At 47.5% G+C, this 17,637-nt stretch overlaps 1 protein-coding gene across 1 annotated transcript in view; it reads right to left on the bottom strand.

The window, feature by feature from the left end:
• XYLT1 (xylosyltransferase 1) overlaps positions 1-17,637 on the bottom strand; it is a 306,125-nt gene that overhangs the window by 23,654 nt on the left and 264,834 nt on the right. Inside the window, exons 7-9 of the mRNA XM_072835915.1 lie at positions 9,204-9,420; positions 5,644-5,820; positions 537-799 (exon numbers count right to left, since the gene is read on the bottom strand). Of these exons, the coding sequence (XP_072692016.1) occupies positions 537-799; positions 5,644-5,820; positions 9,204-9,420 (657 nt within the window). The remainder of the gene's footprint in view (positions 1-536; positions 800-5,643; positions 5,821-9,203; positions 9,421-17,637) is intronic.

Raw genomic sequence — 17,637 nt, 5'->3', positions numbered from 1 at the left:
AGATGAGATCTGGCCACTGGGATGGGTTTGGATGACTTTTTTTTTTTTTTTTTTTTAATTTTTTTATTATTTATTTATGATAGGCACACAGTGAGAGAGAGAGGCAGAGACACAGGCAGAGGGAAAAGCAGGCTCCATGCACCGGGAGCCCGACGTGGGTTCGATCCCGGGTCTCCAGGATCGTGCCCTGGGCCAAAGGCAGGCGCCAAACCGCTGCGCCACCCAGGGATCCCCGACTTTTTTTTTTTTTTTAAAGATTTTATTTATTTATTCATGAGAGAGACACACACACACACAGAGAGAGAGAGGCAGAGACATAGGCAGAGGGAGAAGCAGGCTCCATGCAGGGAGTCCAATGTGGGACTGGATCCCAGGACCCCAGGGGATCACGACCTGAGCCAAAGGCTCAGTCCCAGTTCGGATGCCTTTGAGGTCAGCAGAGACAGGGAAGCAGAGACAGGGAAAAGCGTGCGGATCCTGAAGAGGGCCCCCCCACCCCCTCCCACTGTCCCCCACTTCCCACTCCGCAGGCTCACCTGCAGCTGTTCCCCGTCTCCACGTGCAGCGAGGACTCGGCCCTGCGGAGGCCCAGGCGGGCGAAAGAGTGATACAAGGTGAGCGCCACGTCGCTCAGGCTGTGGATGCCATCTGGCTCATCGTACACGTTCTCCCAGTAGGAGCGGAGGCCCGGGGTGCCCGCAGGGTAATTCCCATACAGGTAGTAGTCCAGCTGCCCGATGATTTCCTGATTCACCACGGCTTCAAATTTTCGGGCAAAGAAGGTGGGCCTGGCTGTCTGCTGTGCTCAGGAGGATAAGAAGAGGAATGTCAACAAGCGGGGCGGGAGGAGGGGTCTGGGGAGCAGGGCTCTGCAGCCAGCCTGTCCGGATCCCAATCCCAGCTCCGACACTTCCTAAGCTCTCTGCCCTCAGTTTCCTTTGTCTGTAAGCTGGAGGTAGTAAGAAGTGTGTCAGGACTGAATGGGTTAATATTTGTAGAGCATTTACAGCAATGGTGGGCACATAGTACGCATCATTTAAATGTCTGGTAAATAAATTACCTCCCAGATGTTTGTGGCCGAGATGGATGGCAGAAATCATTTAGCTGGAGGTCCAGGGCAAATACAGCTTACAGATATATTCCAGTTGTCCAGCAGGGTGCTTTAAAATTGAATTAGCTGGCAACGCTTAAAAAGTACAAGAGTTCACAGCAACAACTTTTGGCTTCCCTTTAAACAGAAATAGACTTGGAACCCCAGGCCCGTGTTTCCACAAGGCAATGACTGGCCAGAGTTGAAGGGCAGCTGTCTCTTTAGAGGGGCATGGATCCCCCTGGTCACCTCAGTGCCCCCCCACTCACACCCACCCCTGTTGCCTCCTGGGCACTGCCGCAATTGGCAGACGCACAAGGAACCCAGATGTACTGTGAGAATCTCTGCCAGTGGGGTTCAGGAACTGCATTCTTAGTGGGATTTGAGGGGATGCCTTCACTAAGGTTTGTAGAGGATATAACACCTGAACCGGGGCTGCACACCACCACCAACTGAATAGCTTTAAAAGTTGAAAGATTCTGGAAAAAAAAAAAATCAGATTCTGGGGGCGACTGGGAGGCTCAGTCGGTTAAGCGTCTGACTCTTGACTTTGGCTCAGGTCGTGATCTCAGGGTGGTGAGATCGAGCCCTGTGTTGGGCTCTGCATTGAGTGCAGAGCCTGCTTTAAGAGGGTCTCTCTCTGGGATGCTTGGGTGGCTCAGCGGTTTAACGCTGCCTTCAGCCCAGGGCGTGATCCTGGAGTCCCGGGATCGAGTCCCGCATCGGGCTCCCTACGTGGAGCCTGCTTCTCCCTCTGCCTGTGTCTCTGCCTCTCTCTCTCTCTCTCCCTTCTCTCATGAATAAATAAATAATAAAAATCTTTAAAAAAAGAAAAGAGGGTCTCTCTCCTCCTCCCTCTGCCCCTCCCCCACTCCTCTCTGGGTGGCGGGGGAAAGATTCAGATTCTGGAGTCCTCCCCCAGAACTACAGAGTCAACATCTCTGAGATGTGAGTTTTAGGAATCTGCGTCCAAAAAAAGTTTCCCAGGTGATCATGATGCAGCTGAAGACCACTTTCGTAAACCAAGTTTTCAAGGAAATGGAGGCCCAGAGAGGGAAAGGGACTTATCTAAGGTCACACAGCAAGGAAATGGCAGAGTCAGGATGAAGAAATAATATTCTGAGCGCCCTGTTACATACCAAGTCTTATACTCATGCCTGGGTGGGGACCCGCAAAGGGCTGCATAATAGTAATTTCCAGCTCTGCAACTACTCGGCTAGGCTGTGGTGATGTGAAAGCAGCCACGTAGTAGATGCAGCCGTGGTAAAAGAACGGGTGTGGCTGTTTTCCAAAAATCTTTATTTACAAAAGCGGGCAGGGGGCTGGATTTGGCCCAGGGGCAGTAGTTTGTGGACCCCTGGTCCAGGGCTACAGAAACAACTGGAAGCACAGCCCCTCCCGTCTAGCGTGATTACTGACCTTAAGCTGGGTCTGGCACTGTTTCCACTGCAGTGGATTAACAGCAGCGCTAATGACAGTAAAAACCACTGAGCACGTATTCTCAGCTTAGCACTGCGTTCATGTCACCACCTCAAATTCTTCCATCAGCTCTGCAAAGCAGGCATTATGACTCTTGTTTTACATATAAGGGAACCGAGCTCAGGAAGGGGAAGTGATGTATATGCACTCACACATCTGCAGGATTCAAACCCAGCTCAGATGACTCTCAAGCCCAGTCTCTTTCTACTGCATCATTTTAGGACTGAGCTGCTGAGTAAACTGGAAGCCCCCGAAAACAAACATCCTTGGTATCATTCTGAATACCCTCTAGCTTCCCTGCTTCATGAACCCTGTGGTGGTTTATGGATAACATTTAATAATATTCTGGCCCTCTCTGTGGTCAAAGGTCAGTTTGGTTCCCTTATGGCACCGCTAAAGAGTCAGACTACTTGGGTTCAAATCCTGACTCTGCTACTTTCTAGCTATGTAGGTCTTTGGGCAAATCACCCAAGGCCTCAGCTTCCTCATCCTTAAAATGGGTATAATAATATAGGTACTTATCAGAGAGCCTGGCACATAGTGTCATCTGCTATTGTTAGGTGACTATTGTCACTACCCCCTGAAGCCTGCAACAAGGGGCTTCTAGAACTAGACTCAGGGGCCAGGCAGTCTCCTTTCTCTGCTTGTGATTCTTTATTCGCAGCTGGATCTTCCAAAAGGGCATGTTTCTATATTTACCACTCTTCTTCGAACAAGAACTCTGAGTTCCCGACAGACAGCAGTTTCTTGAGTCTAGATGTTGGGGGATGTTCTTGATCTTTGTTTACTGTGAAAGGAATAGCTGTGAGCACGTGCGAGGTCTCTATGTTAGCCTGTCTCTACCAGAGACCACGGTGTCCCTGGGAGACTTGGGGCTGCAATGCAAAGGCTGCCACCCAAAGGAGGAGCCCGCGAGGGGCAGCGCTCCCAAGAACCGCCACGGCTACTTGCTGTAAATGATGAAGGTCCTTTGCATCGAGGGCAACAGTTGGTCCTCTGCAAAAGTGGGAATCTTTCCCGTTTTTCCTTTTGAATAGGTCATATATTCCCCCGAAGCCCTCTTTCTGCTCAGCAGATCCTTTCTGCATGGACAAAGGAGTTAAATGTCACCCAAGTTCATACCTAAATTAATATGGCTTTGAGGAGGTCCCTGGGTAGCTCTTAATCTGCCACCAAACACAGGCCTGAAAAAATACTTATTGCAGCAACCACCTACAGGGGTGAAAGACGTTAGGGGGCACCTTGAGGGAACCTGAATAACGAGATGAAATCCACTGTGTGCTCTGCACCTGTGTAGGCACAAAACCAGGGTGGCAGTGGGGCCTGGCAGAAAAAGCCCAGGTCTGCAACTGGAAGCACCTGGGAGGGACCCCCAGGCCCTACCACCCCACTGTGTGTCCAAGGACAAGAAGGTTAGCTGCTCTGTGCCTCAGTTTCCCCATCTGCACAATGGAGATGATGCCTGCCTCAGGGAAGCTGACACTCACAGAGGGCCCTGCAGAGAGCCTGGGATGGAACAGATCTCCCTACCCTTGTGCTTCTTAAGCATAAATAGGCTCCCCGTCACCTGGGGAATCTTATTTCTATGCAGATTCTGACCCAGCATGTCTGGAACAGCTGAGAGTCTGTACTTCTAATAAGCTCCCTGGTGATGCTCATGGTCTGTGGACCGCACACTAAGGAGCCAGGCTAAGAGACTGGAGGCTCCATTTGGGTGGCCCATGCCCTCCCCTGGACAGTTTTGTTATGTGCCAGGGTGAGTCCGAGGGGGGCACCTTAGCCTAGGTTATTGACCTGCACTGCTGCTCCCACCCACCCTCTGGGTTAGTGGCTGGGGAGGAAGCAAACCATCTCCACGTGGTGGCTCTAGTGACCTCAGAGTGACGTATTTAACCACCTTGTGGCACCGCCTGTGCTCTCGGCAGTAGGGTCCAGGGTACAGTGAGGGGGAGAGAGGAAGATTTTCAGGCCGCTGGCCGAGAAGGAGCAGGAGGGGTGCTCACACCTCAACAGGTCTGGGAACCCAGGCATCCTTGGGGCTCATGGAAGCAGAGGGAGCACTGCTCGCTCCTTGCCTCTGTTCTCCCCAGAACCATGACCTGCTAGGCGGTGCAGGGATGCTTCTCCCACTCCTCTCTCTGGGGTGGAGGGGAGATCCAGATGTCCTTCCTTCCTTCCTCCTTCAGGTTCACCGAGCATGGTCTTCCAGACCTGGCAGCTCCTCAGAATTTTCCAGTGTGGCATGCTAAAATAAAAGTCCTGGACCTCGCCAGAGAGGGAAAGTTTGCCCCCCGAGGACATCTGGCGATGTCTGAAGACATTTCTGGCTGTCAGGATGGGAGTGTGACACCAGAGCGAGAGGCCGGAACCCAGGGGTGCTGCTGAACCGCCAACGATGGGCAGGACAGCGCCTACCCCCCTCCACCCACAGCAGGGAATGACCTAGCCACAATGTTAAGAGTGCTGAGGTGGAGAAACTCTGCTCTAGCTATGCTCAACTTTGCACCCAGAAATATATTTTTAACACACACTTCAGGGGATTTCTTGAAAGGCAGTACAGGGATGCCTGAGTGGCTCAGTGGTTGAGCGTCTCCCTTCAGCTCAGGGTGTGATCCTGAGGTCCTGGGATTGAGTCCCACATTGGGCTGCCCACAGGGAGCCTGCTTCTCCCTCTGCCTGTGTCTCTGACTCTCTCTCTGTGTGTCTCATATAAATAAATAAAATCTTCAAAAAAAAAATAAAGAAAGGCAATACAGAGAAATGGACATAGAAACATACACTGGCCTGTTTTTGACCTTTCTATGCCTCAGTTTCTCTATCTCTAAAACAGAATAACAGTAATACTATCCCTATGTGCTTATCTATCTTATAAGGTTGATGTGGGGGGGGGGGGCGCGGGGTGTGTGCAGCTCATGAGTTAATACAGGGAAAATGGCCAGAATCCTTCTGGCATATGGGGAAAGTGGCCAATGAATGGTGGCCGCTGCTCATGTTGTCACTGTCACTACTGGAGCCAGGGCTGCCAACTGCAGGACAAGATTCCTCGGCCGGCATCTGAGGCCGGGCAGGCTCACCTGGAAGCGGTGGAAGTCCTGCGGCTTGAAGTCATTGGGCGAGCAGCCGCACCAGTCCACGATGTGCTTGTACTGGCACTTGCAGCCCAGCTTCCGGTTCCAGTTGGTGATGCGCAGGTTGTTGTCTACCATGGTGTCGCAGTGGGGGCTGTTCTCCAGGACTGTGTGGAAGAAGGACTGCAGGGGAGAGAGGGACCGGCCTGAGACCTCCTCCAGCCTCCCTCCCCCAAACCCTGTGACTGTGTGGGAACTCTCTCAGAGACTCCTTGGTTCCCTCTGCAAAGGGGGGTCGGCCGCCCGTCCCGGTCCAGCTCAGGGCACACGGGAGGTTTTGTCCAGAGTGGCTTAATTCTGCTTGGAAGTCTAACGCCCTGAGCGTTTCTCTAAATTGTCTTTCCCCAGCAGTCTACAATCTGATCTCAAGATGTTTCCTATCACTCAGGACATCTTCTGTCTGCCTGGCAGAGAGGAAAAAAATCCCTCAGGTTATGTCAACACATGGGAACCAGAGGAAATGTGGTGACAGTTTTCCAGAAAACCCTGGGCCAGAAGGGCAAGTGCTTTGCAAAATGGCCAGATCCGAAAGCAAAGGGATTCCAGTCTGAGGTAGCTTGAGAACAAAGACTGATGCTCTGGAATTTCATCCCTGGCTAAAGGAAGCCAGGTTCCCGGATGTACCCGTCCCAGGGCTGACTGGTGTGCCTGGCACCCCTCCTGCCTCAGCCATGGGAGCCAGAGGACAACGCAGGGAGGGGCGGGCTGGGGCTGTGCGCTGTCCGTGGTGCTGAACCAGGCTCCATCGGTCTCTGCTAATCCTAAAACTCTTGACCTGCCTCTCCTAGGAATGTGAGAAAGCAGCAATGCTGAGAGTGGAGACAGAGCCCAGAGAGGCGAGATATGGTTACCGCTTCTGAAAGACTTCCAGAGAGAGACAGACAGATAGACTTCTATTTGGACACTGTTTTATAACAACCCCAGATACCAGGCAGATACATGCTCCCCTGCTATCTGCTCCCTAGGGGAAGCTGTTAGGGGATACATGGTCTTTCTGCAATGAATTTATAGCTCAGCCTTTAGATTTATTCTTTTTTTGTATATTTTTTAATTGGAGTTCGATTTGCTGACATATAACACCCAGTGCTCATCCCATCAAGTGCCCCCCTCAGTGCCTGTCATCCAGTCACCCCATCCCCTGCCCGCCTCCCCTTCCACTATCCCTTTTTGGTTTCTCAGAGTTAGGAGTCTCTCACGTTATGTCACCCTCACTGATATTTTCACTCATTTTCTCTCCTTTCCCCTTTAATCCCTTTCACTGTTTTTTATATTCCCCGAATGAACGAGACCATATAATGTTTGTCCTTCTCTGACTGACTTATTTCACTCAGCATAATACCCTCCAGTTCCATCCACGTCGAGGCAAATGGTGGGTATTCGTCATTTCTAATGACTGAGTAATATTCCGTTGTATATATAGACCACATCTTCTTTAGATTTATTCTAAAGTGGTTTCCTGGTGGCAGTCTGGGGAAAGGGAGGGCAAGGCAGGGCTGTGAAGTGTAAAGTGCCTGTGTGTACTGGGGCAGGGGTGAGGAAGACATACCAGCATCAGTATGGGCATCTTGATTAAAACAACCAGGGGCCCCAAACAAGTCTCATTTCAGTGGGTAGATGGGCAAAACAAGCCCCCATCCACCACCCCCAGCTGCTCTTCCTGGCTGCTAAATGACATATGCCCATGAACCTGGGTTTTAAGCTTGAATTGTCTACAAGCCCATAGAAGCACATATTCTCCATCAAGCAGTGGGGAAAAATTCCCAATTACCAATTGCCCTGTGTCCTTTCATAATGATACAGATATTCCTCATAAGATAATGGATGAGGAGGTTATCAGCATTGAGAGAAAAGGTGATTTTCGCTGAAATAGGATTAAAAGCTGATTACCTAATGTGTGTGCAGAATAGTAAAACCTGGCACGGTAAGGAGAAGCCCATCATCCTTCTGGAGTGACATGGGCAGTCAGCCCTATCAGCTTGGCACTGCCCCAGATGCTGGTGAGGGATGCGAGAGCCATCAAATGGGGTATGTTTTCTGGTCTGGCCTAGAAACACAGCCTGGGCCTGGGGTACCGCCAGGAAGAAATGGTAGTAGATCACTCACAAGAGGTGTCCCGGGCTCTAGAGAAGTGGAACCACTTCTGGAGTTCTGTGAGATCAGAAATTAGGATGAAAGTGACTGGGAGGTGAGGGAGCTGAATGCAGAACCCCTCAGTGCAGGTCTGAGAAGAAGGCTCATGGCTCATAGTGGCAACATTTCAGAACTGAGTCCCCATCCACTTCCAGATGGAGCCCGGTATGGTTTCAGAGCGGTCTGGAACCTTATGCAGCTGGGCTTCTGCGATGGACTGCATGTTTGTGTCTCCTCCAAAATTTGTAGGTTGAAATCCTAGCCCCTCAGTGTGATGGTGTTGGGAGGTGGGGGTCTTTGGGATGTCATTAGATTAGGAGGGTGGAACCCTCATGAATGGGATTAGTGCCCTGACAAAAGGGGATCCACCTTGTTCCTTCTAGCATGCGAGCACAAGAATGGTCGCTATGCAATCTGCAGCCTGGAAGAGGACCCTCACTAGAACCTGACCATTCTCGCACCCAGATCTCAGGCTCCCAGCCTTCAGAACTGTGGGAAGTACATTTTTATTGTTTATAACCCACCTAATCTGTTGTGCTTTGTTATAGCTGTCTTAACTAAGACACCTTCCCCATACTGAGGCCTGAAAAGTGAGACAGCCTCCCTGGAGCTTTTTAAATGCTCCTAAAAGCCATCAGGAAATGAGTCCCAGGGGCTGTCAGTGTGGGGGCTGGTACAGGTCCAGCAGAAGCCCTGGCTCTCTGTCTTTGGGATCATTGGAATTTCCATTGTGAATGATGAGGCCAACACTGCTGCCTATCTGTCAGGGAATGATAGAAAAATACTCAAAATTAGGAAAGGTATTCTTCATGCTGAAAAAGTAGTTATTACAGGATTGGTGACCGTGGAAGATCTGTCAAACATGGCTGTGGGTAGGTCCTGAAAAAGCCAGCATATACAGTTGCAAGGGTTACACACTGCACAATCCTGGTGGGGCACCATCAACATGGTAGGTATGAGAGGTTTCTGGTTTTTTTAAATAAAAGTTTTCTGGAAAATGGCAGTGAAGTGTCCTGTTCTAACAAAATCAGCATATCATGATGATTTTTATGACCAATGGGAGCCAAGTGTTTTGAGGAAGGACTGTCTTTTCTACTTTGCACAAAGATGCCGTGTGGACTGCAAGTGGCAGTGTCATGTGTCTGTCTATTCCATACACCCTCCATGCAGACTGCAGGGAGACTGCGGGCCTGCCGTGACAGCAAGGGCCCTGGTGGCCAATGTAGTTCTCCATCTTCATCTGGATGGGTAGAAGGCTACATAACTGGACTCAGCACCACTGTGCCAAACCTTCAGCAAGAATTCAACTTCTGCTTTTGCTCTGAACGCTAGAGCCAGCTCTCACCCTGCTCAGGGACTTTTTCCTAGACACTCACCTCAGCAGGAAGTAGGGTGTAGGAGTAAAACTGCTTCATCTTGGTCACCAGATCATCTGTGGAGAATGTCACATACTCCACAAACTTCCGGTTCAGCAGGAACCAATCTGAGCCTCCATCCACAGCGATGCCCTCTGGGATTCGCCGGTCCCCCAGGCGCCACATGTGGGCATCACACTCCAGGAAGAGCCGGTCCAGACCCTGCTTTCGGATGAACCTGGGAGAGACAAGATTGCCGTTAGCCCAAAGGTGCACAGAATCCAAATGAAATAGCACAATCACGGCAATAAAAGCATGTACCGGGTGCTTACTGTGTGCCAGGTATTGAGCCTGGACAGGCTCTGTGTGTTGTCACTTGATCTTCAGAAGTGAGGCAGGTCACTATATCCCTGTGAGGCAGGCACTGCCATTATGTCCATTATGTAGCTAAGGACCCTAAAGCTTAGAGTGTTCAGCCCAAGTAGACGGCAATGATCACATGCTATATCTATTTCCTCCTTTACAGGACTTTTGGAAATCACCTTTTCATGCCATGAATGCCTTGGCAGTTTGGTGAATACAGCCTCTGGATGCTTGTCTCGGAATAATGCTCTTAAAGGCATACCTCCAAGTATGTAGGATTACAAAATATCTTTTAAACCACTGAAGTTATGATCTAGGAATTTGTGCGTTTTTATTCTCATGCATTTGGCTCACACATTATATTCACAAAATATTTTTTTAAACATCAAATTTATGATAATTATGTGCGTTTTTTTTAAACACATAAGATAATATGATCTTGTGGCAGGTCTAATAACTACTGTAATTTTGCAGAAGAGGTGACCATAAATGATACTTAGAGGTATATGCATTAACCAAAATGTGATACAAAAATTTGTGATTCCTAACAGTTACTGCTCATACTGTTGTGGTATGTTATGTACACTTAGCTGGATTTTAATTAGACTTTAGTGAAAGCAAAGATAGTTTTCTTCCCAGCTATAGTTATGGAATCCTTGAATTCTATCCACGAACCCCAGATTAATAACTCCTGCTCTATAGAGAGTGTGTGTGTATATATAAATACATACATACACACATATGTATATATGCATATTTGGGATTTGTAAGGCAGGCAGAGCAGAATTGGCACTTCCTATTTTGTAGATGCAGAAACCAGAGATCAAAGAGCTGGTAAAACAGATGTGTTGGGAGGGTGGGCATATCTAGGACCAAACCTTCTGGCCTGAATCCTTAAGTTCCTCTGCAGTTAGTATTAATTTCATACCTGGGGGCCCTGGGTGGCTCAGTGGTTAAGCATTTGCCTTTGGCTCAGGTAGTGATCCCGGGATCCTGGGATCGAGTCCCACATCAAGTTCCCCGTGGGGAGCCTGCTTCTCCCTTTGCCTGTGTCTCTGCCTTTCTCTCTTTCTCTCTCTCATGAATAAATAAAAATCTTAAAAAAAATTTTTCACACCTACTGTGCGCCAGGCACTGTGCTGGCCTGGGGTGGGGCAGGGACATGGAAGGATGCTCCTGCTAGTCAGAAGCTACTTAACTCTCTGGGAACCAAGAGTCTAGAGATCTGACCCAGGGATCTTGCTACTTCTCCAGCTCATACAACATAAAATCAACTATTTTAAAGTGTACAATTCAATGGCGTTTGTACATTCGTGATGCTGTACAATTGGCACCTTTATATAGTTTCAAAATATTTAAGTACCCCCAATAATCATTCACTCCCTTCATCCCTCTGCCTTCTGGCCCCTGGGTAACCACCAATCTGCTTTCTGTATCTATGGATTTACTTATTCTGGACATTTCATATAGAGTCAATCATACAGTATGTGGCCTCTTGGGGTTTGGCTTCCTCCGCTGAGCATGTTTTCAAGGCTTCATCCCGTGTTTCTGTCAACCCAGCATCCACTCCTCATTTTTCTGGGAACCACACCATGATTGTTCCTTGGACAGTTATCTATCTTCGACTCTCAGTTAACTTGGATTTGCATCCTACACCCATCACCAGGGGCAGCAACATGATCAGGCTGGTCAGTCAGAGTATTTCATCTGCCCGGCTGCCATCATTGGTTCAGGGATCCATGTATAACTGAAGGTAAATCTGAGATTGGGCCTTGGATTTTTTTTTGCTGGATCTACCAGGAAGGAGAGCTCTTCCATGGCATTTTTGCTTGGAGAATGTAAGCCTAGAGCTGCTGGCAGCCATCCTGTCACCATGAGTATTAAAGTTGTTTGATAGTGGAGGTAAACAGAAAGGAAGGAGGGAGAGAGGGGGAAGGGTGGAGATGTGGAGAGAGAGAGAAAGGGAGGGAGAGAGAGGTATTAAGTCTCCATGACTTTGCTTGAGACCCTGGATCCCAGTGTCTGACTCAACACCAGACTCACTAGTAATGTGCTTAGGGCATTCTGAGGTGGAATTCCGTGACTTACAGTTGAAGAAGTCCTGACTAACAGATTCCTCAACAATTTAACCTTTTGGCAGTACCAGGATGGATGTGAATGTTCTCAGGCCCAGATAGAGCAGGGAGTCATGGCTGTGACCATAAATAGCCCTTTTCCTCTAAGCCAGTCTGCATCCGTCATCATGTATCTGGAGGTCTTTGCACCTCCCATGGCGGACCTCATCACTGTCTTCAGATTACAACTACCTAACTTCCCCTAGGTAGACACTTCTCTCATTAGAAATGACCTTGGATTTCTCTCTCTGTTTTCCTCACAGTTCCTAGGACAATGCAAGGCTCAGGGAAGGTCGAGTTTTTAAAACGACTTTTCCTTCTTATTTGAGAGAGAGAGAGAGAGAGAGAGAGAGCAAGGAGAGGGAGGAACAAAGGAAGAGGGAGGGAGAGACTCTTAAGCAGACTATGCTGAGCCTGGAGACCGACATGGGGCTTGATCTCATGACTTGACCTAAAACCAAGAGTTGTACACTTAACCAACTAAGCCACTCATGTGCCACTCAGGAAGGATCTATTGTGATGGCCACATTACAGGGTACAAAATCTGGAGACAGTTCCACTGTGTTAGACATGCTGAACTCTATAGAGAATCCCTTCTGCTGGCCCTTCCCAAATCCACTTGCATCCATTGGAGGGAACTGCATGAAATCTCACTAATAAGTCCAGTACTTTCTTCTGCGTAAGCAGGGGACCTGCCCCCAGACACTGGTCACTCATTGAGCACGATGATGTCATACACTGGATTCTTAAAAGAACTGAGGACAGTGTCATAAAAACACTGATGATGGTGCCAGACTTAGTTCTGCTGAAATGATAAAGTTGGGCTAGGTGTTGATTGTAAACTTAAATGTCTACAGGGGCCAGATGGATAATGGAAATATCTGAACCAGGCTGGGTATAAGACAAAGGTGAAGTCAGCAAAGAAGTAGAGAAAGCATTTTTTTGAAAAGCATTCAAATTCCTTTTAAAAAAAGGTATTTCTGTCTAAATAAAACATATCCCTAGCCTGAATCCAGCTCATGGTCCACTAGTCTTAATAACCATGGGTTAGGTAACTGTCAGGCATTTTCCAGCTGTGACATTCTATAAGTCACTCTGTTATACCCACAAAGAGGGTGTGGGGCAGGAATTCCAGACAGATACCTGGGATCCTGGAGAAGGCTGATGACTTTTCTGAGGACACACAGAAGACACAAGCCAACCAGGAGACCCAGGTATCCAAAGATCCTGGTCTTATTCTTTCCCTAACACGTTCCCAAGGGCAAAATCCAAGCTGTTAGCAAAGCCATGTTCTCTCCGGGAGTGATTTGTTGAAGGTTTTTCAATATACTTACCGTATCATACCAGTGATACAAAACTCTGCCCTAAAACTAGTCCGTTAAAGGGACCCCGAGTTTAAAGAAAATAAAATCCTACCTCAGCCCTGGCTGGTACTAATTATATGATAATATCCAATCGCAGACACTTAACTAGACTTAAAACTTTAAATTTTAGTTAACTTACATGGTAACCAAGACTAACCCAGAGAGAGAAAGAAATGAAATATAGGTGTGAGGACATGCAAAAGTTTTCCTTCCAAAGACCAGCCTTTTAATTTCATGTTCCATTATGTGGGAGAATAGCATCATCTTGCAATTTTAATGTGATGCCCCAGACCATAATATCCAAATACAATATTTATGCAGTAATCTCCAAAATGAAAAATTCATGGGGTGGGAGATTGGTTGCTCTATTTACTGCTTTTGAAAACTGATAAGCTGCAAATGCATGCTGTGGTTAATTATGAGTAAACAGAGACAAACAATCCCCCAGGTCTCGGTTCCTGGGTTCAGAGGGGTTGTGGAATAGGAGAAGGTGGCTGAGGCCCAGAGTCTCGGGATCTAGCAGGGGAAAGGAATCAGCTGCTTGGCCAGTGATCTGCACTTTGTTTTCTGCCCAGTGCATTTGCCAATCACTTGGAAAGGGGATGGCTGGAAATCAAGGTAAATCGGCAAACACCTGGGTGTGTCTCTTCAATGCCAGCTCAGCAGTCAAGGGTGGAGTGCAGATTTATTGGAGCACTGGGCCCAATACACAGAGGGCGACCAATGACACTCTCCTCTCTAGTTTCATTTCCAGATAACTTGGTTGTGCAGGGGCACTGGAGTCAACAGGTGGGATTAAGGGCCAGACAGAAAGAGGACCTGGGTATGTAGGCTGCCTCTGCTTTCAAAGACTGTGAGATATGGGGTTGCCTGGACTCTCTGAATGCCAGGTTCCTCATCTATAGGATGAGCTCCATGACAGCTGTGCTGACAACCTCCTGAATCCACTGTGCAAGTGTGACAGAAGAGGTTTATAAAGGTCCTTGCTGAGTGTCCAGGAAGCACTGCTCAGCCCAGCAACCGAGCAATCATCAGTTCCTTCTTGCACAGTGATGGCACCCTCCCCATATCCTCACATCCCTGACCACCCTGTCGTGCTTTGTTTTCCTTCACAGCATTTAGAACTTTGTATCACCATATATGAGGTATTTATTTAGTTTGCTGTTTCCTTTTTAGATGCAAGACAAGAGAGTAGAGGGGTTTTTTGTTTTTGTTCGTTTTTTTGCCTATTTTTGTTCACAGCTGTAGCCTTAGTGCCTAGAGTAGTACCTAGCATACAGCTGGTGCTCAATACATATTTACTGAGCCAGTGAATAAAGGGAAGTTGTTTAATCAGGAAGAAGCAGCCTTTAGCTAACCAGGTATCTGACTCTTCTAACGTACATTCAACAGACAAATGAAGTGAATCACAAGGCTAAGTACATCCCCCAGAGTCACACAGCTAGCAGTCCCAGACTTGAATCCAGGTCTGGATGAATACAGTGCAAACTCTTAACTACTCTGCATTCTTCTTCTGTCCCAATTTGTCAGGGTCATTGTAAAAGGATCCCAACAGAGGATCTGAAAACTTCTACTACTTCAGAAAGGCACTGTGTGGAAATGAGAAATCCGAGAGAAAAGGGCTCATGGTTGGTCTTGGAAGAGGCTGTCTGCCAGACCTCGCAAGGACTTCTGTCTTCAGAACAGGCTATCTAAGGGCAAACAGAATTAATTGCATTTGGTTTTACCTCCTAGGCTTTCAGGGATGGGCGGTTTGCCTTCCAGAGACTTTCTCGACTGGCACAATACGAACTAAGTCATAACTAAATATGATTCTACTGAGATGTCACAGGGACCAAGCTCTACTCAGCTGAGCATCAAAGAAAATTGGATGGAAGGGGACTGGGGTCCTGATTCTTATCTGTGTGTGAAGAGGTCAGGTAAGAAAGCTTCTGCAGCCTTTGAAACTGATCTCAGAAAAGGCAGACAATGAAGAAGTCTCTCAATTCAGTTAATTCCCTGGCTACAATCTCGGCATACTCATTGAGTGTGGAATTATTCCAGAACCGTCTTGTCCTATAATGAGTTCGAAAAGGAAGAACTCTGCCTCTCAGATTTTGCAGTGTGTTTGAGTAAGAAGGAATCTTAGCAATCAGCTAATATAATTAACTCTATAGACTGGAAAAAAAAAACCCAGTGCATTGAAAGGATGTATGACTCAAAGACATCCAAAGTCATATAGTCTAGGAAAAAGTCTCCCCTTCTTCACTTTCCTGTCCAGTGATCTGTCACTGAATCCAGATTACTCCTTTAGCATAAGTACAACCTAAACACTTTAGTTAAAAAATAAAGTCATGGAACAAGTATGAAAACCCACAGCGTGTAAAATCAGCCAGCTATGTGAATGTGCTGACACATGATAGCCATGTAGTGTGGGGGATAAGCTTTGGACTACATGACTCAAGGGCTGGGTGGGCCACTGACCTTGAATGACCTGAAACATGCAATGACTGTTTCTCATGTGGAAAATGGAGATCATAACACGTACTTCATGGAGTTGGTGCGGAAGTTTAAATGAGATTATATACATAAAGGACTTAGCATAGAGCTTAACCTATAGTAAGTGCTCCACAAAGATGCTTAATAATTTTCCTTCATCAAGCTACAAATTTAAAAATTTTACATCTCCTCTCCTCTTTCTCCTGCAATCTGGTAGACAGGCTTGAGTAGGGCACCTCCAGAGCTATGATGACATCTCTATGTCCAAAAAAAAAACAAAAAAAAAACAAAAAAAAAAACAAAAAAAACAAACGCAACAACATTTCAGCACCAAGGACAGAAGTCCCAAAGCCTCACAAATGATTTTCATCTCCTGAGATTTTAAAGATTTATTTATTTTTATTTCTGGGGGGAGGGGCAGAGGGAGAGAATCTCAAGTGGACTCCCTGCTGGGTGTAGAGCACAATGCAGGCCTCCATCCTATGACCCTGAGATCATGACCTGAGCCGAAACCAAGGGTTGGAAGCCCAAACGACAGAGCCCCCCAGGTGCTCCATGCAGATTATTTCAGTAAGCAATGCCCATGGTTCTGGTGGTAGAAATGACAAAGTGTCATGTCCATCTTTCTAATTCCATCCAAACAGCAGTAATACATCATCTTCCCATGCTAAAAGTCAGCAAAAATCCAGCTCAGTGGGACCTAGTCTGGCAGCTCTAAAGGGGCCCTGCTGGCCATTTTCTCTCAGGCCTGGGGTGAGCTGTTGTCCCTTTCTGACCTGGGCTGAAGTCAATTATCACGCCTCTACTCTGCAGTATCTGGAAGAACAAGGATCCCTGGGGCATTCATTCCTTAGGCAGCTCTAGAGAGCATCTTCCATACTCTCGGCATGTGTGCGGAGAATATGGGGGTGAATAAGATGGACACCATCCCTGCCCTTCTTTCCTCTTCCAGAGAGCGAGAAAATACAGCAGTAACACCTACCATTTATTGAGTACTTGCTACTTTCTGGACTCTGTTCCTTACACTTAATACATATTCTCTCATTTAGTCTTTACCACAACCCTTTGAGGGTTCATTTCACAAATGAAGGAACAGAGACACAGAGAGGCTAAGTCATTTCCCCAAGGTCATACAGCTGGTTAGGGGCAAAGGTCGGATGCTAACCTAAGCCATCAGGCTCTGGATTCCGCACTCTTAGCCACCCAGCTATAATCCTGCTCTAATAGCTAAGTAAATAGACACAAAGAACCACAAAATACATTAACATGTAATTAGCTGTTTGCGGTAAGTGTTCTACAGAAAAACTCAGAGGGTAGAGACAGAAAATAAAGAGACAGGGGCGTCTTTAATGAGGATTGTTGGGAAAGGCCTCACTGAGAAGGTGGCATTTAAGCTCCGTGTGAAGGATGAGAAGGAATTGGTCATCTGAGGAGTTGTGGACAAGAGCTTTATAAGGGATCGATCTAGTATATGCAAGAGCCCAATGAATGGAAGAGGCCAAGATGGATGGAGTGAGAGCTACAGGGACATGGTTAGTTTTGCTGACACATTCTGGTAGATCAACCACGGGAGAGGCTGATCCTGACCTAATTAGTGGAGGGAATGTATCATCTACTGGACATGGTGGGAAGTTCCACAATGAACATGCTGAGGGGATCAACATAGTACAGTGGCTAGGAGTGCAGACCCTAGGGCCAGGCTTCCTGGATTCCCATCTTCTTTCCCACTTAATAGTGGTGTGCTGTTTAATCTATCTTGCCTCATTGTCCCCATCTGGAAAATGGGCCTGATAGGACATTTATGTCATAGGGTAGTTTTGAGACTTGAAAGAAGTAATTGCTGTAAGGCATTTAGGACAGTCCCTGGCACCCAGGAAACTCTTCGCATGTCTCTCACTACTGTCTTGTGTGGAGAAAGTTGACTTGGGTTTGACATCCAAGGGTGGGGAAAAAGAAGAAGCCTGAGAAGAGATGCAGAGTCAGGGGCCCAAATCCTGGGACCTAGAATTTGCTGACTTGGTGGCCCATGGTCTTCATGCTGCTCAGGTCCCCACATCAGCTTGTACTTCCAAGAATCTAAAGGTTCAATGAGGGCTAACTAGCATACTACAACTTTTCACACATTTTTAAAAACAG

The sequence above is a fragment of the Canis lupus genome, chromosome 8 (assembly GCF_048164855.1).
Source record: "Canis lupus baileyi chromosome 8, mCanLup2.hap1, whole genome shotgun sequence".
NCBI lineage: Eukaryota > Metazoa > Chordata > Mammalia > Carnivora > Canidae > Canis > Canis lupus.
Note: the sequence above shows the minus strand (reverse complement) of the source record. Positions and strands in the feature narration are given on the sequence as shown.